General features: G+C 44.5%; 1 protein-coding gene across 2 annotated transcripts in view; it reads right to left on the bottom strand.

The window, feature by feature from the left end:
• SHANK3 (SH3 and multiple ankyrin repeat domains 3) overlaps window positions 1-18,471 on the bottom strand; it is a 2,151,740-nt gene that overhangs the window by 476,087 nt on the left and 1,657,182 nt on the right. For both annotated transcript variants that reach the window (XM_085653773.1, XM_085653774.1), the window contains one exon: window positions 1,724-1,799. In XM_085653773.1, coding sequence (XP_085509899.1) covers window positions 1,724-1,799 — 76 coding nt within the window. The remainder of the gene's footprint in view (window positions 1-1,723; window positions 1,800-18,471) is intronic.

Below are 18,471 nucleotides of genomic sequence, written 5' to 3'. Positions count from 1 at the left end.
GCAGCCCCACATCACCTCACCACCAGGGGCCTCCTGGTATCACAGCCACCACTAGCTCCTCCTCTCTAGCACACACACCACAAGTTCTAGCTGTCTATCATGCTCACAACCAGCTCCTGTCCTGTTCCACATTCGCCATTAACACAAGACCAGTAATACTTGCACAATTAACTCTGGCCCTGTATCACACCCATCACTACCGAAAGGCCTTTATCACCATTGCATTTAACCTCACACCTTTATCACTTTGTGGCAAACAAAAGCATCACATAAGGATTCTCCAATATGTTTAATATATATCTGGTATATTCTTCTTCATTAACATAATAGTTCTGAAACTATCCAACATGGTAATCAGCTTTCTTGCTTAATGCAGAGGTTGGAGCCATCTTTTCAGGAAAACACTTGTTTATAGTTGTAGCCGCTGGCCCCTATGTTAGAATCATCTGATCACAGGGGACATAGAACAAAGCTGTTTCTCTTACCATAGACTCTTCTCTTACACCATGCAGTATAATTATGCCTGGAAGGGTTTTATCCAGTATCCCCGCAGTCATGTAAATGTGGAGAGGGCCAATGATAGAACAGACAGACCACTGGAACTGAAGCAATTAGAGGGAATGCGGCCTAATGACTGGAGTAGACTTGCATCACCATCAAAGTACTTGTTACGAGGGGCCTAGGAAATTGACTTGATTTTCCACACCCTGGGAGATACAGTTATCGTGGGTATTGGTATCTCCAGGGGTGGGAAAAATCCAAGTCAATAAAAGTAGGACCCTGAGGGACCCCTTAGAAATGAGGAATTATTGGGGAAACCAGTTATTTCACGTCAGATTCCCTGGTAATCCCTTATATACCCAATGAGAAAATAAAAGACCCTCTGGAAATACTAGAAGTTCCTAGGACAGGGAAATAATTCTAACTGGAGTAACATTCCTAAGCAACTAGGGACCATGCGGAAATCAAGTCCTATACATTACAAGCTAGTATCTACATAGGCTCAGTGTACTACAAAAATCAGTTACAAATATTTCATTTAATTCATATAAAATTTAAAATTCCGACAAGGTTGAGAAAATAACGAACACCTACAAAGTCCAGCCACACGTAGTTTACACCACTTGAATAATTATTTTGTCTTTGATATTGTTAGTTACCTGTTTCATGGCTGTGTTTAAATTGATTATTTCAATGTATATATTGTTTTATTGTCTGTTATACTATGTATGTTTCATCATTGCTGCCTGTGTCAAATTTTAAATTTTATATGAATAGTATTAATCCCTTATATACCCCCAGATTTTCACATGCAGATATCCTCTGCTTCATTGTGCTTTGCATGATTGACCCAGACATCCTGTGTGGTTGCTGGTCTCATATCGATGATACTGAAAGTGAGATACTGACAAGCCCGCCAACTAGTAGAGGGCTGAGGAGTACCCTTAGTATGAAATAGGTCTTTGAATAGTCCTCCTGTGCCCCTGGTTTGCTGCTTTTCAACCCTTCAAACTTACTAAGGATACGTACCACCTTTGCCACTAACTGCAAGCTTGTACTATCTTTGCCACTCATCCAGTGCCTGCACAACCACCTCTCATAACCAGCCATCCACTGCTACACCTCACACTCTTCTCCCATCACCATCGTCCATAGGCTCCCCGAGGAACAGGCAGTGCGTTCTTTCCTCCCAGAGGAGGTAGCACACACTAAGCACATTTACCTGTGAGAGGTAAAGTTGTCATAGGAGCCCACTGTGTAATGCCGGAAGAGGCGCTTCGTGCGATCTTCACGTGTTTCTGAAAGGCAAGAAAAAACACATGGATTGTCAGAAATGATCTCGTCGATTGTTCTCTCTGCAGTACAGAAGGCAAACCATTACAAGTTGCAAATTTCACTACAAATAATCAGTCAGTCAATTAATTAATACAAGTTTATTTCTGAATCTTAAAGTCGTAAAAGCTCTGACATCCAAAAACTGTTTATAATAACTTAAAAAAATCTGTTATGCAAAGTTCCTGTCGAACGGTTATCAGTCCAAATATATACCAACTGCAATCATCATAAAACAATCGCAATTTTTATTTAGTAAATTATTGCACAAAAAGTCAGTTTCAGATCACCAAAACATCTCATTTTTCTTCCACCAGCTTCCCCTGTTGTTGTCTATACCGTTGTAAGAAACTTCCTCAGCACTGCCTTTTGATAGCAAAACAGGCCATTAATAATCTCATAAAAGAAATTACAAAAAACACAAGGTACATGTTTAATGGCACAGGTCAGATTCTGCAAATTCCGTTCAAGAGCCTGGATACCCTATTGGGTGATTAGCTGCACTTTATAAATCCTGATTGATTGAGCCCCTCCTAAGGGAAACCTTAGCATATGGGTATCAATTCTAGCCCAGATATATTCAATTAATTTCTCTCATGCACCTTATATGCCCATTAAACACAACACCCTGGGATTAGGGACATTTTGTTTGTGAGATGTGCTCTGATAGAAAATTTGGACAGCTCTGTCACTTCTCCTTCTGTATTGCTAAAATGTAGAAAACGTCATGCGAGGCCATAGGTGGAAGATCTTTAAACAAACAAGTTCAACCAGGTTTGATGCATTTATCCCTCAGGTAGGAAATCCTGCTGCTTTCTCTCCCAGTGTTCCAACTAAAAGATATCAGATGGGACCACGATTATGAAAACAATCCTGAAAGGATCCACCCAGAACCAAAACACATCAGCCAGTGCAGCTATCTCGGTAAACTTAATGTGACACATTTAGCAGTGTGCCAAAATGCACCTAGGCATATCCAGCTCGCTTAGCGTGCTACTAGAGGGTGAAGGTGCTGTGAAGGTCGCCATGGAAGTTTGTTACTGAATACCTGGTAAAATACCATGGTTTGAGCAACCAGTGCCACCTTTAGATAAAGGTCGAGCTTAACTGACAGCTTTTTTCTTTGCTAAGGCATCCAGCGTGCTCAGTGGGAGATAACAGGCACTGAAATGCCTATTAAATGCCAAACGTGAAGAAAACAACCCAGTAATTTATCTGGGAATACCCAGTGCACTACAAATCTATACACTGTGAAGTGTATGCTACTTTTTTTAGAAAAAAATAAATCAAAAACAGTTTGTAGTTATACTTATTGTAAACAACCGTAATCAACAAATTGTCCATGAATCAAATTGAAATCTGTGAAACAAAACGTCCAACCGACGAGTGAATTCTTTCTGCTTTTATTTCTGAAGATTGCAGATAAAAGTGATGAAAGGATGGCAAATGAAAACAGCTTTTGATCAGCGAAAATATCAGGGTTTTTCACATTTCCCAATGCATTTCGGGCCTTCCAAATAAGCCCTTCATCAGGGGATCTAAAAAGTGACAATATTCCAATTATAAACATGACAATCACAAAGTGTCAACTATTGAGACATTATGGGTCATATGGGGGCAGGAACAACAAGCTCTTACAGTCTCATCCAAAATTGTAAAGAAAGAGAAAAGATTAACTGAAGTTGACAATAAAGAAAAGACCAGACACTAACCAAAAAAAAAGATATCCAAATGACATGTACACCAACAGCAGTATACTAAAGTGAACCATTACCATCCCGAATTGTTGTGCACCATAGAAGTTACAAAAGACTCCAACACTGACAGCCAACCCGACAGAAATGACCAAAAGGTAATGTCAAAAAACGCATTATTAACGGCGTAAAAACGAAATTAAATACAAACGAGATCTAAAAAATGACAAATAATATAATTACTACTCGAGAGTGACGAGGAGAATGAGCGTAAATAAACTCGGGACAACCCACAAAGCCCGCTTACCAAATGCGTTTGAAGCAAGTGCACCAACAAGGTTGCACGTGATTACTATTTGCCGCGTCTGAAAAACGAAATAGGAAATGTTAAAAAAAATAAGAAAAATTAAATGCCAAAAGCATGTGAAGCTACTCTGGGCTATATGTACAAAGCTTTTTTGAAAGTCGCAAACTGCCCGATTTGTAAAATCAGGCCGCTTGCGACTGCAAAAAAGAATTTTTAAATGTACAAAAGTCAAATTGTGACTCAGTCACTTGTTACCGAAAAACAATTTGGGTTTGCGATTTGTTATTTGGAAGGGGCGTCTTTAGGGTTTCCCTTCCAAATACTGATTCACAGTGGTATGTGTTAATGTGTTACGACCAAATTACGGTCTCAAAATATTATATTTTTACCGACTACTGAAAGGTAGTGGTAACCATTTGCAAATGGGAACGGGTCCCCAAGAGTCCCCTTCCCCTTTTGAGAATGTTTAACATGCATACTTTTTCAACATTTTTAATTTACTGTTCTAAAAAGACCATCAGCCGTTTAGAAATGGTAAATTAAAATGCAAAAATGGCCATGGTTGCATCATGTTGCATCTGCACCCATTCTCATATAGTCGCTTTTAAATTATTTTTCTTTTTCTTTATGAAAAAAGTAATTCCAAGATAGCCGTTGGTGCATCACCACACCTGTGTGGCCATCTTCAAATGGCTTTTGCATTTCTAATGACACATCATATTCCTCTCCACTGCCATCACAGCACTTCACACAGTCTATCACTTCATGAGATAATTCACACTCATCAGATGCATCATCATAGCTCATGCCAGCTCATCACGTTTGTCATCAATGCTCATGACAACCTTCACACAGCTCTTCACATCCTTCATCTCAGTTCATAACAGTTCATCCTTCGGGCCCATCAAAGCTACCATTGTAGCACATATTATCCATCATCCCAGCACCTCCCAATTACCATCACAGATCATCAGCTTCTCAAACAGCTTATCACATCAACATCATAATGTATGCAATCGGTCACCACAGGTCATCACGTCTTGTCATCAAAGCTCATTACAACCTTCACACAGCTTATCACACCCTTCTATACAGCTCATAACATTCTTCATCGCAGCTTACCCTATTTGTCTTTACCGCTCATTAAAGCCACCATTACTGCTCATCTAACCCCTCACTGCAGCTCATTTCAGTTCATCAGTTCATGTCAATTCATCCCACTTGTCGTCACAACTCATTGCATTCATCCTCAGATCATCCCATCAGTCATCGGAGATCATTACATCCACCCTAACAGACCATCACATTGGTCATCACAGCCATTATCACAGCCTATCACTACTCTCTCTACAATCCTCATTACAAATCATCACATTCTTCCTACCAGTTAATCAGAAACCCAGGGAGCCCATTTATCTCAAAGAAGAGCCTGCAAAGCAGAAAAACAGACTTGCACGCACACCCTGCTGACCAGAGCAGCGACTGGATGGCACTGCAGGGGCCACATAAACATCGACCATCTGTACATACTGTCACAGTGGCATGAAGCCCAGATTCTCCCTCTCCCCAGAGCTGAGAAAGGTTAAAGGGCTCAGTAGGGGCACTGCCTGGGGACCAGGCCCACCTCAATAAACGGACAACCCAGACAGACCTGAGAACCAGGAAAGCCAGCAGGAGCTGTTTGCATAAGGATCAAGCTACAGGGGAGGCAAAGAGCAGTAAGATTGGCTGCTGTCAGAAAGCTCTGCCGAGTCACATGCTTCATGAACCAAATTAAGTGCCATCCTGAAGGCAATTGGGGCCACCAGAGACCTTCTGTAAACTAATAGAAACACCCTGGCAGTAGACATGGGACTCTTTACATGATGACACTGCAAAATGTCAGAGAGGGTTTGAAAAATGGAGTCAGTAATGACGGGCAGGTTGCCAAAAAGCCTCACTGCTGTGTCTGAGCAGATACAGGTGCAGGAGGACAGAGAAGAAGACCAGAAGGGATGTGCCAAAAGGAACAATATTCGGGCTGATGGTCTTCCTGAGAACATTGAGGGCACCTCCATGATTTTTTTCCTCGAAGACTGAATACAGGAGGTGGTCGCAACAGAAGGCCTTTCCAAATGTTATGCCCTCAAACAGGTGCACAGGGTTCCATCGCACCCCGTCCTACCCTCCAGACTGGGAGGTCCTCTACATCCTTTGGTGGCTAGGCTGCTACACTACAGGAATTCCAACTTTATTCTATAGAAGGCATGCACAAAGGGACCCTTTCTGATAGAAAATATGAAGGTATCAATATTTTCCAATTTCAGAGCGCAGGTACAGAGGCAAAGGACCTCCTTCACAGCGGTAAAAAGGCGGATGCATGACTGGGGGGTCCAATATGCCTTAATTTACCCTGCTAAACAGTGTTTGCAAATCGAGGGATGATCTCTCTTCTTTGCCAATGCCCTTGAAGCATCGCAATGGCTGGAGCAACATGACGCAGATGAGGGTAAGTCCGCTGAGGGGATGGGTTGGGGGCACTGGACCACTGTGGCAGGAGAGATTGAAAAGAGCAGGGGTGTTTGTGCTACAATTCTACAGGCCCAACCCGAAAGAGAACAAGCAGACATGGCGGCAATGTTATGCAGAGCCACTGAACGTCTTGTGGAGGATAAGATATCTAACATTGGAGAGGACAGTATTGCGGGCCCCAAGAATGACCACACATAACCCTTGCCACAGCAGATAAATTGATATGAACGTGGTTTGCAATTTTTATTGGATCACAGATAATGATCGTGAACAGGGGGCGTTCCTCTGTTCAAGCATATAATAATCCTTGACAGCACTGGTTTGTCCAATTGTGGCCGGGTGCGTGACAGGTAGTCTCCCTCTCCTTTATTTTCCCCTTGCTTACTTACCTTAGGGTTTCTCCACCCATCCCTCACACCACTGACAGCAGACGCCCCCTAATGCTGGATCGACTTTTGGTTAGGTTGAAATTGCGAAAAAACAATTTCTACAACATTTGGTCAGGACTAGGGAGGGGAAGGGAAAGTTGGGGTTGTTTACTTGTTGACTGTTAATGTTTACACAAATAGTTAATATTGGAAAGATGGCGGTACATACATATCAGCGGTGGCTACGGGAGAAAGGATATGGTGAAACTTGCGGCGCCGGGATGATTGTCCTTAGTAATGAATAGAAACAATCATGTCAAAGTACTAGCATGGAATGTGAGAGGTCTTACTTAAACAAGCAAGAGGTACAATGTGCAAGTGCATTAAAAAACACGGGGGGTTTCAGGTTGCCTTCCTTAAGGAAACACACCTCACAAGGGTGGGACAAGCGCTGCAGAAAAGAAGGAGGGGGTTGTATACTACACTAGATATTCAAGATTTATCCATGGGGTGCTAATCTAGATTCACCCAGGCAAGCCCTTATACCCCCAGATATTATTTATTGATGCTGAAGGAAGGTACATTATAGAGGGGGCAGGGGCGGCTCCTCCATTTGAGCCCCAGAACAGAAAAATAAAATGCTAATAAAGTTGATTTATTACCGTTTTATTTTTCAGCAACCAGTCCTGAACCGTCAGGATGGGGTGAGGCCAGCGCTGCTCAGTGGGAGCATCAGGGAGCTGTATGCTTTAAAATGCGCATGTCTGTTTGGCCGGCCGTCTTAGGACGGCCAGCCAGACATGCGTATTTTAAAGTTCTCTATCTTAGCTGTCTTGGACCGTTCGGTTAGAGAAAGTGCAGACCTATAGTGCTCTTAGGAGCGCTAGGACAGCGAGCGTGCTCTATCCAATCCTGGTGCTGCGAATTGAAAAGAACTTTGAAGACAGTGTTCCGAGCCGCGCCAGGATTGGGTAGTGCTGTTTCCTGCATCTGGAGCTTCCTGGAAGACATCCGAGGGAGGATGTCGCGCTGAAAGAAGGTAAGTGAATTAATGTTATCATTATTTTTTTGAGTTCCCCCATACCCTCTGTCCCGCCAACCTCGGTACAAGCCAGACGCCACTGACAGGGGGAAGGCTAGAGGGGAAAGCTATTGCCACTATTAATGTGTATGCCCTGAACATGAACCATCAGCTTTTCTTAGAAATGCCCTACACAATCTGACCTTCCTGCACTACCCGCTCATTGTTGGGGAAGATTTTATGTATTAAGGATATTATATTGGATAGTTCGCACCCCCCACACCCCTTGCCTATGTTAGCCATACACTAAATTGCTCAAGGATTTCAAACCTTGTTATCGCATTGGGTCTGATTGATTCTTGGAGAGAATTGAATCTGTAAAATAAAGAGAACTCCTATTATTCTGGGATTCATGATTTAAATGTCACACTTTTGTGTAGTCGCTTCATGCATGCAAAGGCCACACATGCTGAATATCTCGCCAAACAAGTTTAGACCACAACCCATTACTTTTATCATTCAATTGGGACACTCCTAAAACGGCTATCGCGAATTAGAGGCTAAATGTGGAGGTGCTCGAGGACCCGGTCTTTAAAGTTGTACTTGGGGACACAATTCATAACTACATGTCTTAAAACACAGGGACAGCTTCCTTGAAGCTGGTGAAATGGGAGGCATTCAAGATAGTAGTCAGGTGGCACTGCATAGCCACTACAGCCTGGGTCCGTGCACAACTCAATGATGAAATTAAAAAGCAGGAGGTGCTGTTGACCAAGATAGAGCAGGAGGCCACAAGTGATCCGGCAGCACACCACCAATTGAAGCCTGAAAGGGAAAATTTGTCATTTCTTATTGAATGCTTAACAAGCATTGGCATAGCCAATAGGTCTCGCCTTTGGGACCTTGTAAGTGTTTAGCCATGTAACAGTTAATGTTGTTGCACAAAGGATATTGTGCTGCATAACTAAATACTTATAAGGTCCCAAAAGCGAGACCTATTGGCTATGCCAATGCTTGTTTCCAGTGTTTTCCAGTGATTTATGGAGGCTTACTCATGTCCTGCATACCTTGCAGGATTCAGAGCACCACTACACGCTTGCAGTTCTTGAAATTGAAAAGGAAGTTGACGTCTAATGGCTCCTTTTCTGAGAGAAACGTGATCATGAGTTTATCAGAGGATATCGGAACTGTGCAGGATTATAAATACGTGTATGGTGGGAGCTTGCAGTGACTTATACAGTGAAGAGAATGTGACATGTTGGGACACTGTTCGGCACTCTTAAGTGAAGACAACGAGTGAATCATTTGAGCGTGAGCAATGGTGAGAGTTACTGACTGCGGCGCCAACCTGCCTCACAATGGAAAGATTTCTCTCTGGCTACCATGCAGCTCCTGAGGGTGGGGCTTTAAGACAGAGGCTCCCTGCAGGCCGGTTTCTTTTAAATACATGTGAAAGACAAATACCAAAGGGGTGTTTAGATTAAAAAGAAACACTATGGAGTGGTACAGAGAGCGGGGCTAATTGAAGGGCTCAAGTGAGCCGTCTAACTCCCATAACTTCATCTCTAAAAGTTCGTGCAGAGCTGTGAGCCGCAGCCCCCGCCTCACCCCTGTTCTGTTCAGCAGGCACCAGCTAGCCTGAAACTCCTCCCAAATAGAAACCTGCTCACAATGTAAGCCATTTAGGGTGACTGACTTGAGCATACAGCGCTGGAAACTCAAATATCACGATTTGTGCGTGCTTCTGCACAAGGTTTTGGGGTTGGTGCACTAACGCTTTCCACGAACAGTTTGAGTAACGTTTAATATCTAGTAGTCAGTCTCCTTTGAAGGCGTGCATGCACACTCTGATAACCATTACAATTGCTTTCACCCTATTGAAGAACTTGTGCGGTGTTGAAAACTGATACTAATTTCAATAGAATGGCTAAAATGCATATGTCACCAGGCATCACTGTTTTTCAAGTGCCTTCTTTCTTTTGAGGGAAAGTAGCGTCTCGTACGTCGTAGAATGTGTCATGCCTGGTATTTCTTCACCAGCGCGAGCAGCCGCGAGAAGCGATCTGTGGTGGGGTAGGGGGAGAAGCGGGAGTTGTGTGACGGAGGAAAGACAGATGGCGGCTGCACGCGTGCACGCTCGCATGCACGCAAGCTTGAGGCCACCAAAAGCCTGTGGTGGCACTTTCAAAAGCCGTTTACTAAATGTCTCGCAGAGCAGCGCATGCGCTGGCTCAGGCGAGACCTAAAAAGGAACTATTACAAGCAATAGCTCAATAAAGAACACAATGAAAGGAATAAGGATGGGAGGCTTCTAGCATGGTTATCCAACCTAGAATGGAGACGATTCCAGATACTAAAGATCGCAATGATAAGAGGGAACTTGTCTATAACCAGCCAGATAAATGCAAATTTCAAGACCTACTATGCAACATTACATGCATCCAGGGGCCTGTAGATGCACTGACATTACATGAGTATATTATGGGAGCTGCTACACATAGGATAAGTCATTAGGAGATTGAATCCCTGAGTGGGGAAATCTCGGTTCAGGAATCCAAAGAGCTATTAAAGAACTGGCTAGGGGAAAGGTCCTTGGATCACATGGTTTACCCACAGAGCTTTATGCATCCTACGCCAATATCCTTGTTGCATAACTGACTGAAATTTTAATGGCACCAGGGAATCCAGTTGCCACACAAAAACAATGCGAGAAGCAATTATTGTTGCTTTACCAAAAATGGGCAAAGAGGAAACCCTAGTGGCCTCTTAAAGGCCTTTATCTATGCTCAACGCTGACTATGACATTTTTAGCAAGATTCTAGCAAATAGACTGCTTTCAAAAATGTGCAAGCTGATCCATCCTGATCAATTGCAGTTTATTCCTAGATGCAGCACAATGTCCAATGTTAGACTACTAGTGCAGGAACTCAACTCAACACTGCAGTAACAACCTAAGCAACATCTCTCTCCAAAGGCACTGAAAGACCTTTGACTACTTGTGGTGGGAGTTCCTATACGTGCTTCTGGCCAGCATGGGGATGGGCAGTGGATTCTTGAAAGGCACTCAACTATTGTACACCAATCCTATAACCTGTGTCAGACCAGGAGAGGTGATATTGGACAAATGTTTGATTTGCAGAGACACAAGGCAGGGCTGCCCTGTGTCGCCAGTGATGTTCGGCATAGAAGTGGAGACCTTGGCACTTTTGATCAGGCGGGCACAATCCTATCAGGGACTCTAGCTTAATAGGACATCCTTTTACATATCACTAAACACGGACTATATGTTATTTCTGCATGGCGAAAGATCTCATGTGACACATGCTTTTGCAGCCCTTGAGGTCTTTGGGAGTCTGTCGGGCAACAAGTGAAATGGGGTAGGTCAGTCACCTACCCAATACATGATAAAATAGGAGAGGATGCACCGCCGAAAGTTAAAAACGATATTCAATGGGAACCAACTACTATTAAGTACCTGGGGCTGCTCATTTTTTTAACAGAAGTCAAGTAATTAAGAGGAAAATGTGGTGGCGGCCTTAATATCGCTGTACCAGTCTGATACATCTTGGTGAACACTCCCTTTATGTGTATTGGGGGGGAATAGCCCTTTCAAAAATGGGACTGCTTCCAATACTCCTGTATTACTTCTCCTCGCTGCCTATACAAGTTCCAAGGGAGGTTTTCTGGGAGATAGTCTGCTTATAGAGGTGGTCTGGCGATCAGAACAGCACAAAGTTGTGTTGCCCACGCTCAAAGTCCCAGTAGATTAAGGGGGACTGTCAGTTCCTGATCTGGAACTCTATTATCTGGGAGAGGAATTACAGTGGGGAGCCAGATTGAGGGACAACTGTTGGGGTATCCAGATACACTGATGGTGGAAGGGGGGATCTTGAAAGCAATCACCACATCTATGCCACAAAAATACAGGCACAATCGATGGCAACCATGGAGTGATAACCCTCTTATACAGATCACTGATAGCACAGTCTAAATGTGTGCTGACTGGATTGTGCGCTCAATAGGCCGACATTCTAGGGACACCTCTCTGCGATGGAAATTGACCTAACGTTCTGAAATGCACTTCAAAAGTTTCCATAAATTCCAGACTTAAATTAATTTAGTGCTGGTATTTATATATGGTATATATCACTCCTATAAGAATCAATCATGTTTTCCAGTGCACACGCAAAATGTCCAAGGTGTGACGAGAAGGGCACTGGCCCTAGTGTGGAGCTGCCTCTCATTGACTAACTACTAGAACAAAGTGGTCCGAAACAGCAGTGCAAGTACTGACAGGAATATTCCCAGGGTACCTGCAGCCTGTACTTGGTCTTTACCCGAGCCAAAGCAAATAAAGTTAAGATCAGATTTGCAAATCTAGCACTTATATTAGCAAAGCAAAAGGTTGTGCATGAGTTGGAAGAGCCCTGGAGCATTTTGCTTTTGGAAGTGGAGTTAGAACTGAACAAATGGGTGTAGTGCGAGGGAGCGGCGCTGCGCAAAGAAGCGAAGTGAGGAATCACACGAGACAGCAGGCCTGGGAGAGGATATTGCTGTTGTTCCGATCCCTCGGAAGAGATGGAAGGATCCTTCCTTCAGTTGAGGAAAACAAGAGCAAGAAGCTACAGGGATCTGGCCATTGCAGCGCATGATGCTTCAAAATAAATTAAGTGGGAACCTCATTGGCAACAGAGTTTAGGGTGCAGCCCATTTTCCTCCTCCAGCTTCTTGCAGACCCCGACAAACACCTTTTTTAATTTATTCTATTGAATATCTGAACTCCTATTGATTTCACTGTTCATCTTACATTGCTGATGGAATGGTAACTGATGTAACTTATGTGCCATGCACCTTAATAAATAGTGGCAAACTGGGTAACCAGGAACCCTGTTCATGATCATTATCTGTGGTTCATTTGATCTCCTTCCGATACTTACAGCCTTAGTTATTATGGTACACGATTGCACCTATGTGACATCCCAGAGCTGTGCCGGGACTATTCTTTCTAAATGAAAAAAGTGCAGGTACTCAGTACCTGATATGGTCTGTCCATTTTCATTGCTCATCACACCCCTCAACACAAAGTATCATGTATCACAGCTCACCATGTCCCTCTCAGCCAGAGTAACTGCACACCGCATCCCTCACAGACATTATCAGAGCTTGCTACACCATCATCACATCTATTGTCACAACTCGTAGCGTCGCTCACCACAGCTTTTATTGCAGCTCATGCAGCAATAGGGTACATCCCTTGCTGTCCTGCCAAGTACCACGCATCAGGCGTTAAACTAACGCATTTCGGTGTGGTAGTCCGCATTACCACATTGAAATGCATTGTCACGCATATGCTGTGTGTCGGCTGTCACTGAAAGCACTGAATAAAACTTCGAGTCTGTGGGCTTGCCCGTGGCTTGCACGCGCTGCTCCAGCAGGCTTGAGGCTCGCAGCTGAGCTTAGACTGCTGGCAGCCTCACTCGACTGTTACAGTGTATCATGATGGTGATTCCAAACCCCGCGGCGCGCTCTCACTGTCATCCTGACACCATCGCGGGGGACGTCACATCCTGCTACTGGAGTGCGGGGAGTTTGTTAAGAGAGCTAAAAGGCAGCTGGCTACTTTATCATGGCCGGAGGAAGGGCTGCCTATAATTATGGCCGGAGGGAGGGCTGCCTATAATCATGGCCGGAGGGAGTGCAGCATAATACCATAGACAGACCTCTACAAATAATCACGCCCGGAGCACTACAAATAATCATGGCGCCGGCCGTGACGCTCGCATCGCTGCCTGCAGCAGCTCGCACCGGCCTGGGCCGCTGTGTGCTATTAGCTGCTGTTATTACTCCACCCGCTGAATTCAATATTTAACGGCGGGAGAGGATGGCCCTGCCCGGGACTCACAGGAGTCAGGACAGTACAGCGGCTTGGATGGCTTTCACTGGAGGCAGGCCTTGGGGCCTGCCTCCAGTGTCACGGCCCGCGGTGGCTTGGGCCTGAGCCTGCCTTCAGCCAGCCTCGTAGAACAGAGTCTATCTGCAATTATAGAGTGCCAAACGCGCAAGGCCAGAATTGGTTAAGAAGTTATAGGAGCCCGGAACCAATCTGCTTTTTCTGAAGGTGTCCAGGGGTCTATTGAGCAGGCATTTCACATGCATACCTGGATGATGATAAGACCATGTTTTCTTAAGTTGGTATTGTGAAGTGGATAGTGAGATGTGCTAACCTCGAGCTTTGCAAAGGGACAGGTTGGTGTTTTTCCTGAATAGAGGTCCCAAGTACAGTGACTGCTCTTAAATTAGTTTAAAGCAAGATCTGTATTATATTTTATTAGCTCTTCTGCTTTTGCATTCACCATCCTGAAGCACTGAAAATCGTAATTTGCATTAGACTCGTTGAGCAATATAATTTGAAAGGTAATTCTTGCTAAATACATGCACAAGAAACTATTTAAAACAGTGCACATTATATATTTTATCGCCCAGCATCCGTCCCCAGACCTGCAGCTCTCGAGTGCTGCTCTCTTTTACTCTCTCTCTGTGATTGACGGCCTGGCTGACAGCTCTTACCTGTTTATGTGCTATAGTACATATATTATATGTTTACCTGGTCTTCATTGCTTGATTTTGCTCGTGAGAAAGTGTCACTCATAGTCGTTGAAATGTCACTCATAATTACACTGAAATTATGAAAATGTCAAACATGCCAATCTAGAACCTTGGCAGCTATGCACTTGTCTCATAAAACAACGCCCATAGGTCACTGAAGGCATCATGAATGCCCTTTGTCCATTGCCCAGGTATTTTATAAGGGAGGACGACAGGCGGGAACCCATGAAGCGAGCCAAGCACCAGACCCTGACTGGGCCTACCTACCTCATGGCCTTTTCCTCTCTGTAAGGCAGCTCGGTCTTAATCTTTGCAACGTCTTCCACCTATACACGGGCGTTGAATCCCCCAGCCCACTGTCTATCCTTTGTCCCCAACACGCCTTGCGGGGTAGGCTATGAAAGAGGACACGAGCATGAATAAAATGGGGAGATTAAAGGGATGCTGCGGTCATCACTCGCAGCCTTACGTAACCGCGTGCTACAGAGAGCGCGAGCCCGACGCACGCGCACAGCGCTCACGGCAGCGGCTGCAGCAGAGGGGGAGGCAGGCGTGTCTGTCACCAGACGGGGCCAGCCGAGGATACGACGGGAGTGTGGGACGGGGACAGACGGTCCGCGCGACTCTGCACCAGGGCACGAGTTGAGGAGCCGACTTCAGAACCCGAGGGAGGAAGGGAGCGTGTGAGAAACACCGAGATGCAAAGGGACGGAGAGATGAGACAGAGAGGGAGAAGCCGTGGATACAGCAGCAGTGGACACTGCAGCAGCGCAGGAGAAATTGAGCTCCGGGAGCAGTGCGAACAGAAGTGACAGGAAAAATACACTCTGAAGTGTGGGAGGAAGCTAGAAACAGAAAGCGCCACAGAGACAGACAAAGCGAGATAGAGAGGACCGATAAAAGGATAGAGACGTGCTCCCAGCCAGGAGGAGAGTCTAGGGGATACTGCAGCGTTGCTAGCACGGATAGGATACATGCAATACTGCAGTTGAAAACAGAGATATCCGAAAATTAAACCTCGATGGCTTTGGGGCGAAAGCTCGAGCCACGTGTAAAGAAGACACGCCCACGAGGCGTAGTATGTGAACAGTTTATTATGAGAGCAAGCCCCTCTCTGTCCGCCGGGTTTCTCCAACTGCCAATCCCATCAGCTGTTGCCCTTATCCCCCCCACGTTCCAGATAGGGTCTGGAGTTCAACATTCTATAACTACGGCACTCCTAAAGCACAACCCGCACTGGAGCTGTAAAACGGCAGGATAGCGGTGGTCACCTGGGTAGAAGCGCGATAGGGGTGAGGGATACAGATGGGAAGGTTGTGAGAAAAAGGAGAGTGCATCATGTATCAGCAGCCAAGGCCAGCCGAGGACACAGCAGCAGTATACTAGTAGGACAGTGTTTGCATTACACTACAGCAGTGAGTGCACGTCAGAACCGCAAGGCTGGCTGTGATGACGAGGAGGGGAATGAAAAACGAGACGAGGATGGGGAGATGCATACTGATAGGAGAACGCGGGAGAGCAAAAGGGGTGAGAGATGAGGCGAGGTGAGGCAGCTGATGACATTCCAACTGTCTATGAGCCCACCCTAGTATCAGCATTTGACAGCTTAGGCTAGGGGACAGGCTTGCAAGGGCTCTCAGGGAGTCTGTATTATCAGAAGGATTGGCTCTAGCGCTGGTGGCGCTTAGTGCGACAATGTTTGTTGGTGCCCCCCAATAACCACTTCTGCCTTTGATTCCCTCACTACCACCCTTCAAGTCTCCAAACCCACTCTCTTTCAGATGCATTTAGTTAGTTTTATAGCGCCACTCGTACCAGTGACAGGGCCGGACTGGCCGTAGCGGACAGCGGACATTTTCCCGGTGGCCCACCAGGGTGGGGGCCGGTTTTGGGCCCCTGGGGGGCCGTTTTTGTTACAGGGGCGTTTTTGCAGCAATATCGGCCCCTGTAACAAAATCAGCAGAAACTGGCCCTGGCAAACAGCTCGGCTGCATCCCCAAACCAAAGGGTGCCGGCCGAGCAGTTTGCCAGTGCCGGTTTTGGTTCCCAGTCCTGCCCTGACCAGTGTAGGGTGTCAGAGCACTTTACATCATACACACTAGACAGAGACTATCAATCATAGATGTGTAAATCAGTGTATAGGAAATGTTACATAAGACAGACTACTACAAGGTGTAGAAGTTGCATGTCATCCATACTGGCAGACAGTATAGTTTAATACTGCTTCGTCTGGAGAATCATAAACTCAGAATTTAAAATGTAACACCATGGTTGGGGGTTCTCTTTAATAATCAGAATTGATTTATATCCAAATTAACCCTTTTTTTTTAGCATTAGGATAATGACAGATTGTGGAAAAATAATAACACTGTAATATACACTTTGCAGTTTGCATGCAGCTCTTTGATGACAGTTAATAGCTCACTGCTCTCTGTTAGGATTTTAACTTTTAAACTGGTAACGTTCTCTGTAGCAAGCATATTAACCCTCTGTGCTACCTTGCCAGGAGTCAAAACATCCACTAGACAAACCTCCGATCTCTCTCAAGGAAATACATTAATCATCAGAGTTATCTTGACATTTTTAATGTTGCCTGAAAATTGAGGGAGGCCAGGAACTGGGCAGTAGGTGCATTTAAAACCACAATATACTTGCAAACATGATGACCACATCCGAATTCAGCACCTAGAACGGTCACAGCGGCCGCACCGCTCTAGAGCAGCCCTGCAGAACTCTGAGGAGCCGGGGTAGTATCAAAAGCGAAGCCATATTTAAGTCTGTATTATAAGAAGCTGAACCCTGTGACAGGCTGCCTTATAAAAGGAGTAGAACTCTGGCTATCAATATTATCAAAGGGAGTGCTCTGAACAAGTCTTTACTACCAGGGTTGGCTCTTTGATTGGGCATGGGTACTGTTGAAAGCAGACCTCTGAGCAAGTAAGTGCCTTATCCGGAGGACAGTTATAAAGGGCTATTTAATATCATGCAGAGTTCCAGTTGAGTATTTTTCAAAAGCAGAACTCTCAGCAGGCCTGTGTATTGACAGATTACCTCGCTGCGTGACTCTCACTGCTATGCAGAGTAGAGATCTTAGTTGGTCAGGGTACTGTGAGAAGCAGAGTTCTGGCTGATGCTTTCACAAAGCCCAGAACTGTGACAGGGTCTATGTTTCATACAGAGCACAGTCATTATCAGGAGTAGATTTCTGAGTGAGCCTGTGCATTACCAAGTGGAGAACTCTGAGTTGATGATGATGTAACAGAGAGCAAAGCTTGGGGTAATATGTATCATAAAGAGCTAGGCTCTTAAAGAATCTGGGTATAATCAAGAGCAGTCAGTTTCATGGCTGAGCAGACCTCTAGGTCACTCTGGGTATAAAGAACATATATTTGGGGTACTGGAGGAATTAGTAAATATAGAGGCCAGGTCTTAATAAGCCTTTGTTATGAAGAATCTTAGTATTACAATGATGGTCAGAGCTCCCTAGTATCACCAATCGTACTGTCAAAAGCAGAGTACTGTGTGAGTTTGAATATTATTTGGATCACGGTTCTTTAGTTACTAAAAAAAGATCTCTAAGGGATTCACCATGTACATGTTAATTATTAACAATACATGTATCTATGAATAAGTCTATTATCAAGAGAAGATTCAGCTCATAAGGTTTTATTAAAAAGCAGAGTTCCGATTGATCCTTCTACTATTACAGAGATTTGAACAACATTGGGTATTATTAAAGTCAGTATTCTACATGACATCAGCCTTCATTATATTATCAATGCAACTTGGGCGATTCTAAGTATTATTACTTATAAAAAAAAAATTGTGAACCAAGAGCCGTACTCTGTGTGACCCTGGCTAATTTCAAGAATAAAGCAATCTTTAAGAATTCTAGCAAACAGAACAACAGGACTAATAATAATTTTATTTGAGCATGCTTTCATTAAACAAACAAGAATCCTTCTAGCATATGCCAATCTTCATTATAACAACATGTCCTTACGTGTAACAAAAATGACCTGTTGAGGTTTATGTTGCAACGACATAAGGCTTCATTTCAGCAAAACGATATTCTTCTGCACAAGATGGTAGTACCATATACTATTGCTCAGTCATTGGTGTGCTTGATCC

The sequence above is a fragment of the Triturus cristatus genome, chromosome 4_1 (assembly GCF_964204655.1).
Source record: "Triturus cristatus chromosome 4_1, aTriCri1.1, whole genome shotgun sequence".
NCBI lineage: Eukaryota > Metazoa > Chordata > Amphibia > Caudata > Salamandridae > Triturus > Triturus cristatus.
Note: the sequence above shows the minus strand (reverse complement) of the source record. Positions and strands in the feature narration are given on the sequence as shown.